Here is a 19,345-nt window from a genome sequence, read left to right on the forward strand (position 1 = left end):
TATGTGGCGAAGAATTATTATACAAAATACACAAACAAGTCTTAAAACTCAGTAACAAAATCAAATTAAAATACGGGCAGGCCGGGCACGGAGGCTCATGCCTGTGATCCCAGCACTTTGGGAGGCTGAGGTAGGTGGATCACGAGGTCAAGAGATTGAGACCATCCTGGCCAACATGGTGAAACTCTGTCTCTACTAAAAATACAAAAAATTAGCTGGGTGTGGTGGCACCTGCCTGTAATCTCAGCTACTTGGGAGGCTGAGGCAGGAGAATCGCTTGAACACATGAGGCGGAGGTTGTGGTGAGCCAAGAATACGCCATTGCACTCCAGCCTGGGCAACAAGAGAGAAACTCCATCTCAAAAAATAATAATAATAATAAAATACGGGCAAAAAATCTTAACAGACACCTCACCAAAGGAAGTGTGCAGATAGCAAATTACAAATGAAAATGTGTTTCACCATCATGTTATCAGGGAATTACAAATTAAACAACAATGAGATACCACTACACCTACTGGAATAGCCAAAATCCAAGAACAAGAACAAAACCGTAAGCTGACAGGGATATGGAGCAAAGTGACCTCTCATTTCTGGTGGCAATGAAAAATAGCACAGCCACTTTGGAAGACAGTTTGGAGGTTTCTTACAATACTAAACATTCTACTATATGATCCAGCAATCAAGCTCTTTGGTATTTACCCAAAGGAGTCAAAAACATATGTCCACACAAATTCCTGCACATGAATGCTATAGCAGCTTTTTTATATTTGCTAAGACAGGGTAACAATCAAGACGTCCTTCAGTAGATGAATGGATAAATAAACTGTGATCCATCCAGACAAGGGAATATTATTCAGTACTTAAAAATGAGCTATCAAGGCATAAAAAGACATAGAGGAACTTAAATGCATGTTACTAAGTTAAAGAAGGTAATCTGAAAAGGTTATATACTGCAAGATTTCATCCTAGATTCCATTTCGGAATACATGACAGTCTGTAAAAGGTGAAACTATGTAAACTGTAAAACAATCAGTGGTTTCTAGGGATGCGGGGAGAAGGGGAGATGAACAGAAAAAGTATTGAGGATTTTTATGGTAGTGCAATTACATTGTATAAAATATATGCCATTGTAAATCTGTTTAAACTCATAGAATTTGTGGTACCAACAGTGAATGCTAATGTAAAAACTAGGAACTTTGGGTGATAATGATGAGTCAATGTAAGGTCACCTATTGTAATAAATATACCACTCTAGTGGGAAATGTTGATAGGCCGGCTATGTGTGAGTGGGATCAGGATTATATAGGAAATTTTTGTACCTTCTGTTCAATTTTGCTGTGAACCTATAATTACTTTAAAAATAGATTCTATTAAAAGCACAAAAAAGGTTTTATGAATTAGGATACTGGATTCAATATCAAGAGTACAAAATGCTAAAAAAGTCAATGATTGATAGAATAAACTCCAATCAGGAATAACTGTAATATATAAAATACTAATTAGAATTGAAAATAAATTAAGAGTAAAATTTAAAAAAACTATAAGGTGATAGTCTTGTTTTATTTCCTTAAGTACCTATAGCTTAGCTGAAAAATACACATTTTACACAATGCTGTGAAAGGCAACAAATGAAAACTCAGTTTCATCTAATTAGTTAAGAAACTCTGAAAGTGACACTTTTTATATCTTGGATTCTACTTGAAAATTTCAAAGCACACGTTTTTAATGTTTTGTGATTATATGTTCCCAGAATCCCGTTCCAATTAGCAGGTGAAACTTCTAAGTTGTCTTGAAATTCAGTTTCACAGACTGTATTGAATTGTTTCTAGAAACATGTGAACAATCATAGATGGTTCTAATTTGTGGGTTGAACTGACAAGTCCACAAAAATAGAGTAGCTATAACATCTGGTTAAAAGATCCTAGATAAAGCTCCAACATTTCTCATTTCTTGACTTCTTAGTTTTTGTGATCTTATCTGTCCTTTGTAGCTTATGTCATACTTATTTTTCAATATTAAATTGGTTTTCCATTAAAAGGTAAATGTTATATGTAAAGCACCCTGAATATCTTAGAGGAGAAAAAATAAGATGGTCTTTGAGTTACTTTTAGAGTTACCCTCTCCTACCACAGGGGTTTGTATTTTATCTACATTGAGCTTTTGTTTTAGTTTACATGAAATGATATAAAAAGTAGAATGGGAATACTATGTGGTCTTTATAAATATTTAAAATAAATTATCCATAGCCTTCTAAATGTTATGATCATCATTTCTTTATTCTAAGCTTACTAGAATCAATTAATATTACTAACAGAGAGCAAAACTTGTATTTGAATATCTCTGGAATAATATTTGACCTTTAATATCTTATTTTGTTAATCACATTGTTCCAGTTATTCTAATACAAATAGTAACAACCACCATAACCACAATAAAACAATAATCTATAAAGTAGGTACTATTACTTTCCCATTTTGACAGAGGAGGGAAGTGAGACACAGAGAGGTTTGTGGAAATTTTGAAAACAATGGAATAGTCACATTAAAAATGAGATTCTTAACACTTCCAAATTACAGTTTATGTACATAATTTCATATGTATGTCATAAAAATTGTAAGAAAGGAGGAATCAATATTATTGTATGTCATTTTATATAAGAGAAAACTGAGCATCAATATGATTAAATCGTATATCAAAGATCATGTTAGGAAATTTTAGATTCCATATTAGAACCCTGCTCTTCTATTTATAATTTCAGCTTTCTTTCAGACATACTCTGCTGTTGCTAGGGGTATTTCAATGATATCAATCAAAAAGTCTTGAGCATATCAGAATATATATCACAGCAAACAGAGCTTATAGTTTGGATGTGTCAGGGATGTTCAAGATATTTAACTATTAATTCAGCATGGGCAACATGATATCAGAAGGAATGTCTGGTCACTCATAATATACACTGACAGTCTATAGGTTGATTACCAACTCTGTATACAGCTCAAGTAAACTGAATAACTGGTGCATACAGAGAGACATACACCTTAGAAAGAAGCAGTCAACAGTATCTGCATATTTTTCAATGTTTTGATGATACCTGGGTTCTGCTAGATCACGTTACTTTCAAGAGGAATATTGCAAAATGAAGAATATGCATACAAGTGTGCCTTGAAGAGTGTGAACGAGACAATGAAGAATCTAGAAAACATTTCATTTAAGACGTAACTGTAGATAGTTGATTTTAAAATAGATACTAAAGTAGATAGTTTTATTAAAAATAATAAAATTTAGTGTAGCAAAGAGATGTTAAAGGAGGTAATATAACAAAAAGGCTTGCAGTCACTCTTTTTTGCTCTGCTGTTTTCAGTTCAATCTCTACTACTTACTATCTGGTTGACCTTAATAAAGCACTTCAACTTTCAGAATCTCAATATTTTCTATGTAAAATAGCAGTAAAGATACCTACCATGTGGGACTTTGTAGGGGATTAAAGGAGGCTCTTTATTTATTTCCCCAAATGAGATAGTTTTTACAGTACATTGGGGATCTAGGAATAATTAAGCTGGGACAAATGGCTTGACATAAGCTATAACTGTACCAGACAAACTGAAATATGTGCTCATTCTAGTTCAAGGTAATCTCAATCATCTTAAAAAGAAGTTTAGGAAACATTTTTGACACAGAGATGATCAGAGTACCTTGTTCATGGAAGCGTCCAAATAACTACATATAAAGAGTATTTTTTTAAAAAAAAGTACTAAATAAACATCACTGAAAATCCCTATTTCTCTTGGGATCTGGCCACCCATACATTTGTCCTCAAATGAAATATACGAGCTTCTGTTTCAAAGTAGGTTGGATCAGTACTTCCTAAAATTTCTACCATCTCTCATTTTCTCAAAGAAATATACATTAAAAAGCACAGAAAACACAAAAACCAAAAACAAATTCTAAAGAGAAATATTTTTCTGAACAAAGAAGATAACTGCCCTCATTTTAAGTGATTGCTTATCAACAAAGGGGAAAATGGGCCTTCCACAGGTTTCTGTTGCAAAAGTAAAAACTGGTTCAAAACAAAAACAAAAACTGGCTCTCACATCTATTCTCTTACTCAGTCCCATCAAAACTGCTCTTACCAGTCTCACCATTGGCCCCCAAACTACTACATTCAATGATTGATATTCAGTCCTCACCTTACCTATCATCTTCATTTGATTCAGAGGATTCCTTTTCCTTCTCAGAAGTATTTGCTAATTTGGCTTCATGTATTACTTGAACATAGAGTTTTCCTCCAACTTCGGAGGTCATTTTTACTCAATTTATTGCAGGTTCCTAATCATGTGCCTGAGCCCTCACTTTGGAGTGTCCTAGGACTCAATCTATATTTTCCATTGTTTAGGCCAAAAACAGAATCCTCTACCCCTCTCTTTCTCTCAAGCCTCACATTCAATGCATCAGAAAGTGCTGTTGTTGGGTCTAACCTCAAAACATATCCAGAAAGTGAGTTATCATGATGCTCACTACTACCACATTAGACAAAGTACCCCATCGTCTCTGAGAAGTATGAATGTTTCAAAATAGGATATTAATGTCTTTACATTTCAACCTTTGTTCTCTGATTATATATTATTAACACAGCAGACAGAAACAACAGGGTTCAGCTCAACTCTCTAGCAGCCGAGTAAAAGCTCAAGTCCTTACCGTGGCCTGATCTTAACTTACTTCCTTAACCTTTCTGAATTCTTTTGCTACTAAGCATCATGCTGCTTCTGCTGCAGCTAGACACTCAGTGGTTCCCTGATGTTACAGGCATGCTCCTGTTACAGGGCTATGCATTTGCTTTCACCCATGCCTAAAATGGCCCTAAATTAGTTATTTGGGCTTTTTTCCCCATCAAATGCCACTTTTTCAGCTAGGCCTTTTAATGCCACTCTGTCTACACACACATACATACCCTAACTCTCATTTTATTTTGCTCCTTGGAATAGTCTTGCTTCATTTCCATCTTTCCCACTGGAATGTAAACTATATAAGGTTAGGTATCCTTATCTATATTCTTTTCCACTCTATTTCAAGTCTCCATGAAAGTGCCTGGTACATAGTAGTTACATAATAAGGTGAACTCTGTTTTAGCATAATGCCTCCATATACAATATTATGGTCTCTCCTCTTACCCACAATGCTCTCTTACAGTATAAATTCATAACAAACTCTGTTAGCTTTACATAAAGTGGTTGTAAGACCAGTCCATGGGGATAGGTACTGCAAGCTCACTAATGCAGAACGGATTAAATAAAAGTATTCTAAAGACTGCATATTAGATTGGGAGTTGGGCACATCCAACTTTCCTTCAGCTCAAGTCCTGATAATGGTAATAAACAATTACTTAAGCACAAAAGAAAAAATACAATATACAATCCACATGTCAAAACTTGGTAGAATCTTACCTCTCTCTTTTTATTTCATGGCTCTGATCTTCCACCTCCTCTCTCTCATGTATGAGTGTATGTACACATATGTACACACACATATATACTGTACATATACCCCTTTCTGTTGTTTTCAAGACCAAGGGTATTATCTGAATACTCTTCAACCATGGTCTTCATTTTCTTTTATATATTTCATCTTCAATGAAATTTGGACTAATATTTCAATTAGTTTCAATTCAACTAGTACAATGAAAATACCTAGAGTCAGAGTTCAGACTTCACTACTGTACAAAAGTTCTTTGTGAAGGTCATTAAATTTCTTGTCAGGAAAAACACTTCTTATAGCACTCAGTATTGATAATGACTACAACCACCTCCTTGAAATTACCTTGTTCATAAAAATACCTCTGCCCTTGACAATATTATCTTTTATATTTTTTCTTATGAAGTCATCCAGCTTTTCTGTTTTTCTATAGATCTCTTTTTCTATATCTTTTTTCTAAATATTTTCTATATATTTTTTCTAAACCTCTTTTTCTATAGATCTCTGTTTATCATATATGTGCCTATATGTATATACATATAATATTTTTAACCTTAACAGGGTCTACATTTTATAATATAACACATAGTTTTTACATCATTTTATTAACATATAGAATAATAAACACTTTAGTCAGTATTTGCATAATCTATGATCACATGTTTACAAGCCAGTACTCAGATTCTAAAATGTTTAGCACACAAGTAAAGTATACAGAAGCTAAAAAAGTCATCAGTAAACCAATATATCAGAAAGGAGTCATTAATTATAAAATATAATATGGGCTCATGAAAATTCTTAGAGATCAGAAGAATTATAAATTCTAAAATGGGTAACTTAAACAAAAAATAAAAGGCAACTAAGTTATATAATATTCAATAAAATGAACAAAAGTAAGATAATTTAAAGCAAAGACTACAAAACAGGGAAGTTCACAAATTCCTCAATACAGTGATTAAAACGTCTTTTAGAACTCTGTTCCTCCTTCTTTATTAGCACCTCTTAAAAACCTCCTCTTTCTGGGACTCCATGTTTGGGTCCCCTTGGAAGCCATCTTTCTCTTTCCTGGATTTCCCCTCTGAAGTCCCCTTCCACACTCTCTTGTGGAAGCCTGTCTTCCCCTCCTAAACTCCATCTCTCTCTCTATTCCCTTACACTCAATGTGGAAGCTGCTTTCCTCTCCTGGATTCCATCTTTCTGGATTCTCTCACTCAGCGTCAGAGTTAGCTGTTTATCTCTCCTCCTGTTTCTCTCTCTCTAAATAAATCACTTTCTACAAATAAAAATTAATAAATAATTTTTTAAAAACCCTCCTCTTTATGTGACATCGCTAATATTATGAAAATAAGTTATGGATTTCTATCAGTCTACTCTGACTTTAGAAGTAATTAAGAATCTACTCATTTAAGGTTCTATAATGAAGTTTTACCCTTTGACAGAAAAGTAACTTATTCACTCCAATGTTTACTCAGAAATTGTTTAATGCTTCATATTGGTAATAGATCCTGTCTTAAAATGTGACTGCAGAGCTGAGAAAAATCACATATCCATGTAGTTAAACATTAGCTGGGTTATGTGCTAAGCATGGGGACACCAAAAACAAAGCACAGACACATAAAACTAAAACTATTTCACATTCAAGTCCTCAATTTCCAGAAACCAATAATGGAATTGAAGTGAAAATGGCTAGAAATTAGTTTGTGTAAGTAAACTAAAATTAGATCATTGTAGGCTTTGTGAGGGCAATATGAACACACTAACTTTGTCAATACTTTAAAGACAAAGACCATTGGGAACATACTCATAGAGTATCAAAGTTAATTTATATGCTGCCACAGGAGAGACAGTCTATCACAGGGAAGTATGGCGTTATATCTCTAAGAGTATGCTATAAAAAGCTTATTTTATGATGTGGGCTTGTATACCTGATGGGGGCATCAAGGAAATGGGGCTTTGCTTTGATTGGATGTTGTAAGGAAGGAGGGTAGTTCTATGTAGAGTATCATAAAATTTTTGGCTAGATGGCAGGAGGAATGCAGATAGGCTAAAGCTGTGTTTAGCAAAGAAGCATAATGTGTCACATTAATGAAGATGAGTAGTGATATTTGGTCATTAGGGGTAGATTAGACAATGCTATTCTTTTTGTCTGTATTAAGATATGATTACAAAGTGATCTTGCTTTTATCTTGATTCATCACAACCGTGGAGTGGCCCTGTATGAAGTTGGCATTCTTAGCAATTGTTTATATTCAACCAGAGAACATCAAAGACTAGCTACAAGTACCAAGGCAACATCTAACAGCTCCAAAGCCTAACTGAAGTGCCAAGCCAGCTCCTGGGTATCAGTAGCTGATTTTATCTTTCTCAAATGATTATAAACAGAGATATAACAAGATCATACTTATGTTTTAATAAGTTAGCTTTGGCAGAGGTGATGTGAAAACTTCTAAAGGAATATAACATTAGTAGCAGGGAAGACCAGCTAGGGGATTGTCATCTTAAATGGAAGTAAGCCATGATTTTAGCTTTAATCAGGGTTTTGGTGATGGGAATAGAGGGAAGTGGACATTTTCAAGAGTTGTTAAGGGAGCAGGATTAATTGAACTTGTCAAGGATTGGACTTGTGAATGGTAGAAAAAAAAATCTAGATGAACCAGTTAGCTGTCAGGTTTCTGGATTAGGCTGTTTGCCTGGTGAAAGGAAGGAGTAAGAATAAAGTAGATCTGGGGAAATAATGAGATTTAATATTTTAGGCAAACATTCAATTAAAATAGTCTATTAGGCATTCAGATATGTCACCCTGGGCTTTAAGAAAGAGATGTGAGCTAAAAATACATATGGGGGAAGGGTTCATTAGAAAATAGATACTATTTGAATGAGAATGAATGAGGATATCCAGAGAAGAAAAACAAGGACTGTGAAGGATATCAATACTAAAGAAAAACTGAATTGGAACAAATGTAAAAGAATTAATCAGGAGAAAGCATTATCCCATTAGTTAAGTGAGAAAAGAATTTCATGAGGGATATGTGGCTAAGAGGTTCTAGTTCTACAAAGAGGTTGAGTAAGATAAGGCACGTAAGTATTCACATGTGTGTTCACAGGAGAGGACTCTTTTCTTTCTCCTTATCCTTCTCCTTCTCTCTCTCTCTCTCCAGAGTCTCGCTCTATTGCCCAGGCTGGAGTGCAGTGGCATGATCTCAGCTCACTGGAACCTCTTCCTCCTGGGTTCAAGAAATTCTTCTGGCTCAGCCTCCCAAGTAGTGGGACTACAGGTGTATCACCGCCACCTGGCTAATTTTTTATTTTTAGTAGAGACAAGGTTTCACCATATTGGCCAGGCTGGTCTCAAACTCCTGACTTTGTGATCCACCCATCTCAGCCTCCCAAAGTGCTAGGATTACAGGGATGAGCCATGGCGCCCAGCCTGATACTTTCTAAAAGATGAAAACACAACTAGTTTAAAGGCTAATGATAAAGACCTGGAACATAGATTTCTGACAATCTGGATACATAGCTGAATGGACGCAGGTACCTTAATACATAGACAGTGATGCTACTGAGAACGCACACACAGAGGTCAGCCTCAACCAGGTGAAGCACAGCCTCTTCACCGAGGCAGATGGAAAAAAAAAAGAGAGACCATTAGCATAAATACCGATAATTTGAGAAATATTATTTTGACTAAAGTAGGAGATGAAGTCATTTACTGTGAATGATGGGGAAAGTTTAGGCACCCCACAAAAGCCTGAAGTAATTGTTGAGATAAATTAAGGAGAAAATAGGATGCATGGAAAGCTTATGAAGAACTGCTGGTTTTGCTAAAATATGTTATTTAAGAAATGGACTAATGCCTGACAATGACAACATTTACATATAATCATGACAGCGGGTAACTGCATTGAGGAAATGAGAGAAACAGAAACTTTTGGCAATAGCAGGACAGCCCACAGGGGTGCTGAAATTGCTAAGAATGAAAGAACAACTTGGGTGAAAAAGTCTATTAACCTAGTTCCAAAGTTTTCAGTGAGAAAATAATATGACAAAATGGTAGATAATAGATGACCAGAAGCCATTAACTGCAAGGAAAGTGGTGTTTTTAAATAAAGAGAGCAGTATCTTTGGAATTGTCTCTGTTAAGTGAGGAAATCAGTCATTCTAAAGTAGTGGGGGTACAAAAAGGGATGAGTCATTCTGCTGTTTTTGAGAGTAAAAGTGGTTTCCATGTATGAGTAGAATAAGGATACAGGATAGAAGACTTGTGTTGAAAAAGGGTTTGAGCCTGCAGAGTGAGAGAGTGTGGAAAAGCAGAGGAAGTAAAGCCAGGGAAAGAAAGTACAGAAGAGCACAAGAGAAAGAAGAAAATATAGGATCAAGGTACCTACACTCTGGGTAGTAAACACAGGTAATAGAGATAGAAGAAATGGAAGAATTAACTGGCTTGATGATTTCCAGCGGGACTTGGTAAAAAGTTGATTCTGTAAGCGTGTCAGCAAGTGTAGATCCTATGAAGAGCCCAAAGCCAGATCATAACAGCTTGATAGGAAGGCTTTCAAGAGAACCTTGTACAAGCTCCAGATTTTCAGACACTGTATCAAATTCCCTTGTGATTAGAGGAGGCATTTGTGTTTTATTACCAATTTACGTTACCATGTGCTCAATTAAATAATTTGAGCAGTTAGAATCTGTTATTTCTGCTGAAAAGTATGAACTGTGGTGACATTAAAAGAATGTGAGAGGGAACTGCTAGGTAAAGCCCGTGACAGTGTCCTAGAATACTGATTCTCAAGCCTTTATGTGCATAGGACTCACTCCTGAAAAATGTAATTTAGATTTACTAGTTCTGAGATTCTATATGTCTGACAAGCTCCCGAGATAATGTGAATATTTGTGGTCCAGGAACATTTTGATTAGAAAGCTCCCCTAGAACTCAGTTTTTAAGTAAGTGTGTTTTGTTAATTACATGAATAAACACATGGTCAATAAACAAGGAAAAAAATTATGCTTAGGTTTAAAAGTTCCATTGTTGAAAATACATGAAATTGAACTGATAATGGCCTATGATATGCTAATTGACTAAAAACACTTGAAAGGAGTAAATTAAGAAATCAAGTAAAAAAAAAAGAGTTGGCAATATTTAGCCATTTTTAATGGAGGCCTAAAAATGGATTAACACCACTCAAGTTCATGACACGGGCCTGCCATGAGTTCAAAATAACCTACATAAACTGACAGGTGAAGTACTAAGAAAATCAAGTATGCCTAAATTGCGTATCCATCATCATTACTATGTATTTCTCTCAAGGATTTTTAATACCTATACATTATATTTAGCCTGAAGGAATCATCTAGGTAAATCATTTCATGTCCTATTTTAGTAGGCAATTAAGTACGATGTTGTTATTTCAGAAAACGAGAGTTCAAGTTGATAAAGGTGACTCACAAGGCATCAGAAAGCCACTTATAAAATACTGTACTTTTTTTTAACACTTTTAATCTGTCCTGCTCACACATTTGATAAAATGCAAATAGTTTTTAGGTAACCAAGTGATAACAGGAAATTTTAAATTTTGTATTCCTGAAATACTGGAACTCAAATTTCCTGCCTGTTCCAAGCTGTTTTAAGATAAAGAAACAGACTCTCAGACAGAAAACTGTAAGAATCAGATCAATAACAATTTTTAATTAGCTAATAAAATGCCAAAGATGATTCATACTCTCAGTGATCAATATGTAATGTGAACTTTCAAACTTATTTAGAGTTTAATATTTTCTAATTCATTTTCTGTTACTCAGAGAATTTGCCTCAAAAATCATAGCTAAGAATATGCCTTCAAATAAGTACATTTTGAAAAAAGACATTTTACTAATTTTCTACTAATTATATATTATCTTTAATTTTAATTTTAAAACTCAAACATCAGCAATATAGTTATATTTCCCATTTCTTGAAACTGTTTAGAAAAGTCTATTATAATGCTGACAACAGCATATTTTATAAATCTAATAAGTAATTTAAAATAACTTTCCAATTTATAAGTAAACTCTAAAAAGAGCTGTTGACAAGATTGTCTCCCCTTCTTCAGTCTAAAAAATATTATTTTTCCAGAATATATATATATATATTTTGTGTTCTCCAAAAGTTCCAACCCCAATAGCAAACATTATCATGTAAGTGAGGTAATGTTGCATTTGTAAAAATACAATAGATTTTGAACTTTGTGATTTGAATCCTGGAAAGATAACACAGAGCTAATATACACATTTAGATGTGACCTTCCCATAGATAAAATTACTTTTCATTATAGTCATTGTTTCTTTAGCTTGCCCATTGTATTTAGTTTGCCTGTTAGAAATTCTTTTACAAACTGCTGCCAATCACAAAGAAAGATGCATGTTTTATAATAGTTGAAGTTGAAAATTTAAAGCCTTGACAATTTCCCTAAAGATGAAGCAGCTTATTCAAATTAATAAAACTTTGTATTTGTGAAGGTCAAAATTATAACATCTCAAAAGGGATTAACAACAGCAAAGCATCTGTTACCATATGTAAATACTGAGAATAGCTGGCCATCTTTTAGTTAAGGTAATACTTAAATATCTTATAATATATGACAGAGACTCACAACTATAAAGAATAACTCTTTGATAATAGTGAGAATATAAACAAAGTGCCAAATATGGTATTTATTATATTATTCTATTCTATTTTACTCTATTCTACCCTATACTATTCTGCAAGCTTGCCAAGGCCTAGCCTTGAAGTGACTGAACAATATATAAAAGAAATCAACATGAATTCATGTTATACAATTGTTAATTTAAAGTTAAATAATATGTAAGTTAAGGCAAGTTTATGAAACACATTCCTAGTCAGTCACAGAATAATCCAGAAAGATTTTTCTAGGCTAAACTTTGATTTTGCTTGCTACCTAAACTATATTTTAAATATATATTAAACAGCATTTTATCATATTGCATTAATTCTATCAACTAACAGAATCACAGATAACAAAACATGGAGTTTACAAGAGCGCAAAATAAGTACACATATTTAAAAAAGCATAACCTACATTGACTTTTTCTTTTAGGTCTGAGAAGTTGCCTTCCTTTCGGTAGATTGCAAATTCAGGACTCTGCAACACAGCTTCTGAGCGAGTAATCCAACTGTGAAGTTCAGTTATATCAACATCCAACCTAAGACAGCAAAAAATAAAGGTCATTATTTCTTGATTATCTCTTTCTTCTATATAGAAAATGCAATTTATCCACATCTGTCACTATTTCATCAATCTGAGACTCCTGCCTGATGCCTCTATTAGTATTGATAGCACCACTATTTTGCCCATTAGGTAGACTCAAATTAGGAGTCAGCTTTGATCTAGAGTCTTATTATCATGGAGATCATTTTATTTACCTCAATGTAAAAAATCACTTCTATAATATCTCCTATAAGCTATTACCCAGCCTCTGCTTGAATGTTTGCACTATTCAAAAAATTACTACTTCCCAAGATGACCTTTTATTTTGGTGAAGTATTTATGAGAAAAAAAACATTCCTGTTGGTGGTCACCATTGAACCACATTCCTGATATTCATGCCCTTCTGTAGTCTCCAATCATATTGCCTTTGGGTTTGGCTATGTGACTTTCTATTGCAAATGGGACAATAGTAAGAGTATTGCAAGTGAGGTGTCGATAAGTTCCTACACATAAGTGCTTGAATTTTTAGAGCACACATTCTGAGAAGGCAACATTAAATAAGAAGTGCAATGATCTTGAGGTTATCATGTTTTAAAGAAACTTGTTCTATCTATCTGCAGAGGTCACAAGAAGCAGCATGGGGCACCAGGCATGCAAATAAAGCCTTCTGTGACCCATCTCAACACCAGCTGCAGACAGACAGATGAGTGCTCCATTTGATGCCACATAGAGAAAAGAAATGCCCAAGTTGCAGAATTATGAGAAATGTCAGTGCTGTTTTAAGCCACTACATTTTGCTGTCCGTTGTCATGCTGCAATAAATATCAGCTCACCTATTCTGTTATTTTCAAACATTCTTTTTTATGCAGAGATCTTTGGAGTCACCAGGGATAAACTATTCACTCTAATCGGGTGATTTAGGTATTGAAGAGCCAAAATACAAAATCAACCCAAGTGTCTAATGGAGTAGTATTAAATCTTTAAGAATATGAATATCCTTGCATTTGTAACAACATGTATGAACCTGGAGGAAATTTTGTTAAGTGAAATAAATCAGGTATAGAAAGACAAATTCCACATGATCTCACTTACATGTGGAATCTAAAAAAAAATATCAAACTCAAAGGAACAGAAGACAATGTTAGTTTCCAGGAGCTGGGGGGGTGGAAAATAGTTGGAACAATATTGGCTAAAGTATACAAAATTGTAAGTATTTGAAATCAGTTCTTCAGATCCATCAGTAGATACCTGATCATCAGCCTACCCTATGCCGAGTTACTTCAGTAGATATTCTATGGTTTGTCAGTATCTTGATTTCCTTAAATTTGGTACTTAAAGGAAATGTATCAGTAGTATGTAGTATAAATAGGGAAGAATAGACAATTACCTTTTTGGTTTATAATACTTTCATTGATACAGTCCATGGTTTTAATAAGCATTTTCACTTCAGTATTAGATTTTCAACTCACATTGCAATTCAATTGGGTTAAAACTTTTAGGAATTTTTCACATAAACTATCAATAAGGCAGTTATACCACAACATAATTACACAAACTTATGAGCTGAACTATTGAATGCAAAATTTGGGACTTTGAATTATATAAACCTGTTAGAATTTTTCACATTAGTTGCAAGCTACTGTTTTTAAAATTAGACAGATACAGAACTTCATGGAACACAAAATCCTTACAAAAACAAATTCTCATTTTACATTCTTAAAAAATTATTTTGTTAGGTATTACCAATTCCAACTGCCCATAGGATGAGATAGAGCTTCAGATAAATTAAATTAATTGACCTCAGTACCATGGGCCAGGAACTTAATTTATCCAGTTACCATTATGTTCTTCCATATCAAAAAAAGAATAGTTCATAGAATATAGATTGAGTTGTTATTTATCAAGTCATTCAACTTGAAATTGAGACTATGGATCTTGATTCCTATAAATCCCATGTCATTGAATGTCAATAATTTCTTTGTGCATACATTACAAATGTTTATAGATTTTTATTGTGTCATATATGATTTTTAGATTTCCTACATTTTTTATCCACAAGTTTGATTATCAGGTTCCTATTTCTTCATTCACAATGTTGATTAAAATATAGAGTACAATTACATGCCATAAAAATATTTTTCTCACACTCTCTTCAGTGATGTTATCTCATTAAATACTTTCCTACTATGGCCATTTGGTTGCCTACCCAAACCAGTGAATTATATTTCAATAATCATTAATGCATATTTATCATCAGAGTATCTTAAAATATTTTTGAGTTCTGGCCCAACATAAAATTTCCTGTGTCTCTCAACCTGCGAGCATCTATAAGCAACTTATTGGCTCTCCAGTATGTTGGACAGACAAGGAGTACTGGAATGTTAATAGTTCAGGGGTGACCCTTAACCAGTAAGAGCTTAGAATTGGTAAATATTCCAGCTCCTTTACCTCTCAGTTGGACAACCCTGAAGTATGATACACAGTGTCTCAAAGAGTTCCCTGCGTGATTGAGCCCCAGTTGCTTCCAGCAATAACCTGATCCCTATATGTGTGTCATCCTTTATTGGCTGCTTTATTTTTCTTATCTCACTTCCCTACTTTGATTCCTGGGAGCACTTTCCAAATAAACTTCTTGCACCAAAAACCTCTTCAGATCTATTCTTCAGGCAACCCAAACTAAGGCAATAATCAACAGCCTCAAATGAACCCAGCTTCCTGTCATACTTTTGCTTTTCAACTTGGGCTCAGAGTCTCCATAGGAACTATTTAAAATTTTTTTTTTTTTTTTCAAATTCTGGCTCATTCTCTTTCTGAAGCTCTCTCAGCAGATGATCTTGTTTTCTACCTTACAGAAACAAGTGCAATTATCAGAGTAGAACTTCCTTCACTTCTTATTTCCAAACACCATCAGACCTGCACATGCAGCCACCGTTCTCATTCCCTTGTCTACATTTGAGCAAGTTTCTCTTCTTTTAATTCAAGTCATTCCCATTACCCACATTTTGGAATTTATTCTCTTACTTTACTCAAACATCTGAGTCCATCCATTTTCTAGTATCTATTTATTATAAATTCAGCCTCTCCCTCACAAGTGCATTCTTCATGATATGGTTTGGCTCTGTGTCCCCACCCAAATCTCATGTTGAACTATAATCCCCAATGTTGGGGGAAGGTACTGGTGAGAGATGATTGGAACATGCAGGTGGATTTCCTCATTGCTGTTCTCTTTATATTGACTGGGTTCTCATGAGATCTGGTCATCAGACAGTGTATAGCACTTCCCCTTTCACTCTCTTTCTTCTGCTCTACCATAGTAAGAAGTGTTTGCTTCCCCTTTGACTTCCACCATGATTGTAAGTTTCCTGAGGCCTCCCAGGCATGCTTTTTGTGCACAACTATGAGTCAATTAAATCTTTTCCTCATAAATTACCCAGTCTCAGGTAGTTCTTTATAGCAGTGTGAGATCAGAAAAAAAACACTTCATATAGAAATTTAAACCAAACTTTATTGACTGCTATTTTTTCTGGTCATCCCTTTCTTGGTCCCTCATGCTCCTCTATCCTTTTCTTATCTTCTACAAAGGCAAACTTTTTCAAGACTTGTCCAGTTTATTCAGTATATTCCCAACTTTCCATTTTAGCCTTTAATCCACCTAGTACTGTTTCTTAACAAAAACACTGCTTGATAAAGTTATCATGTCAATGAGCCCAATGGAAAGTTTCACTTTCTTGCTATCTAGTAACAGTTAACACTGTTGACCATACTATCCTTTTGAAATATTTATTCTTTTGGCTTCTCTATGATGCCACTCTATTCTGATTTGTCTTCTATTTCTATGATCAGTGGTAATTTTTTCTTTGCAGGCCCATCTTCCTTCACCCTATCATTTTGTAATAGAGTTCAAGACCTAGTTCATTATCAATCATCTTCTGCTCTACTATATTATCCTCTCTCACCAGAAATCACATCAGTGATCATGTCTTGAATTACAATCTGTTTATCAATGATTCTGATATGTATACCTCTAATTCAGGTATTTCTTCTGAATTGCACAGCTATCTAACCATCTGCATATTTGATGTCTCCACTTGCATGCTGCAAAATCTCCTCAAACATTAGATGCCACAATTTAATGTTTGATCTTCTCCCCAAAACTAGTACTCTATCAGTATTCCCCAGATCAGTAATGGGCATCACCATCCCTCGTATCTGTTATTTTCTTCTCTGATATGGTGACTAAAGTTTGTGCCCCCCAAAAGTTCATATGTTGAAGCCTAATTTCCAATGTGATGGTATTAAAAGGTGGGGCATTTGGGAGGTGATTAGGTCAAGAGGGTAGGACCCTTATGATATTAGAGCCCTTAAAATGATCTGAAGAGATCAGCATTCCCTTTCACCATGTGAGGGCAGAGTGAGAGGGCAATATCTATGAACCAGAAAGCCAGCCCTTACAAGACACTCAATCTGCTGCTTCCTTGATATTGGACTTTAAAACTCTAGAACTGGCAGAAATATATTTCTGTGGTTTGTAAGCTACCCAGTTTATGATATTTTGTTACAGCAAAGCAACTGAAACACTCTTCTTTCCCATGTTTACTGTATTGCAAAGTCTAATCCATCACACACACATTCTCTGTCTCCTGAATATGTATGCTTCTCCCTGTCTCCATAGTCAGAACCCAAATTTGTGTTGCCATTAAATATGACCAAAAATACTGCAATAGCTTTTCACTTGGCCTCTTGGCAATATTTATGGAACCCTCTAATCTATTTTATATACTACTGGAAAAATTATCATTTCTATCTGTTTTAATTGATGCATAATAGACGTACTTAGTTTGGGGGTACATGTGATAATATAACACATCTGTATAACATGAAAGATCAAATCAGTGTACTTGGGTTATCTATCATATTAAATATTTGTCTGCTAGAACTGTTCAAATTATTCTCTCTAGCTACTTTGAAATATAGAATAGTAAAAACAAATCTGATTATGTTACCGTCATTCATAAAACCACTTAAAGACTTTCTCATTTTTCTTATAATAAAGAACAAAATTTCAATATGATCCTTTGTAATCTGGCCTTCACAGACCTAACTGTATCCTCTACTTTCTCCTTTATTCAAATAGTTATAGAAACAAATTTTCCTTCATTTTTCTAAAGTCATACAGAGCTGTTCTTTTATTCTTGTTCCTCCACTATAATAAAATTCTTCACTGACTCTTCTATAAATATTTTGAAAATTTGGTCATTAGTATAATGCATTTGGGCCACTTTGGTAAAATTTATTTGTCAAACCCAATTATACTTTAAATACCCTCTGACTCATAAATGTGAGATGGGAATATCCATCAGTCAGTCTCAAATTCAGCCTTTAAACTTAATCTTTCTAGTCTCACCCTCTTTTGATTAAAATATCTCTAGGAAAGATTGCTCATTTCCACTTACAGGTCCATGAAACTCAAACATGGCTCAAGGTACTAGGCTGGCATCACAGCTAAAGGAAATCTGTTAAAGCCTTTGTTGGAAAAAGATTTCTACTAGGCATAGAATTGATATTGGTCTTGTTTGAACACTGTAGGAACTCAGAAAACGATACTCCAAAGTATGGCACCTTGGCATGTAGAAACTTTGAACTAAAGAACATTGGAAGGCCTCAGAAGTAGCCTCAGGACCAAGGTCTCTCTGACCTTCTCCTGCCCTCCTGTCTGTAACTCCACATTCTTCCCCAAAGTGAGTCATAGTCTAAAACCCTCTCCTCCAAAGCCAGTCATAAAACCCACAATTATAACTCTGTATTTCCCCCACCTTTCTGTCTAGAAGCTAGCCATAAAACATTCTCTGACATACCTTTGTTTTATAGTAAGTCATAAGACCCTCATTCAAGTGGGGTTCTACTCCATGCTAGGAGGAAGAAATTCTACACAGACAGGCCTGGCTGGTTTTCCCATTCAACCTATTAATATTAGATCATTCCCTTTTTATCCGATCACATTTCTACACGGTTGTCTACTCTTTATCAAATTTAAGCATAAAAATAAAGTTTTCCTTTGGGTCAATGGGTCTTTATTTCTGAAGGCTCCCATGTAACCTAAAGCTTTTATTAGAAAAATATCTTATGCTTTTCTCTTGTTAACCTATCTTTTGTTACAGGAATGTCTGCCGTGACCTGTATGATATGGAAGAAAGAGATCATAGCCTTTCTGCTCCTATAACATGTTGACATAACTGCGATACCACCACCTTTGATTCATTACAGAAAACAAAGAAAGTTTATATTTTTTGGCTTGAAAGTAAATAATTTTCATTCAAAAAGAAATCTTATAACAGTTTTATATATTTATATTCCTGAAAAATGCAAAATTGTATGTTTCCTTTTAAAATGATCAAATGTCTCCCTTTTCCCCTTCATAAAGTATATACTAAGTGCTTTGTATATACTTAGTAATATCATGTGCCAGACATGATATTAACTCCTTAAAGAACAGACATGAGAATGCATTAGTCCACATTATCAAATAGTTTGATTTAGTGAAGTATTCATTTGACAAAATAAAAAATGGTTTAGACAAAGAACTGGGGCTCAGCTCACACTGGTCTTCTTAAAAGAATAATAAAAAAACACCTTCTCTATAAATTAGGATTAAATCAGCTTCTAGCCTAGAG

General features: G+C 34.5%; 1 protein-coding gene across 17 annotated transcripts in view; it reads right to left on the minus strand.

The window, feature by feature from the left end:
* The window catches only part of DMD (dystrophin), a 2,312,475-nt gene that overhangs the window by 1,436,890 nt on the left and 856,240 nt on the right, over nucleotides 1-19,345 (minus strand). For all 17 annotated transcript variants that reach the window (XM_054251383.2, XM_035288503.3, XM_054251382.2 and 14 more), the window contains one exon: nucleotides 12,546-12,669. In XM_054251383.2, the coding sequence (XP_054107358.2) occupies nucleotides 12,546-12,669 (124 nt within the window). The remainder of the gene's footprint in view (nucleotides 1-12,545; nucleotides 12,670-19,345) is intronic.

The sequence above is a fragment of the Callithrix jacchus genome, chromosome X (assembly GCF_049354715.1).
Source record: "Callithrix jacchus isolate 240 chromosome X, calJac240_pri, whole genome shotgun sequence".
Classification (NCBI taxonomy): Eukaryota; Metazoa; Chordata; class Mammalia; order Primates; family Cebidae; genus Callithrix; species Callithrix jacchus.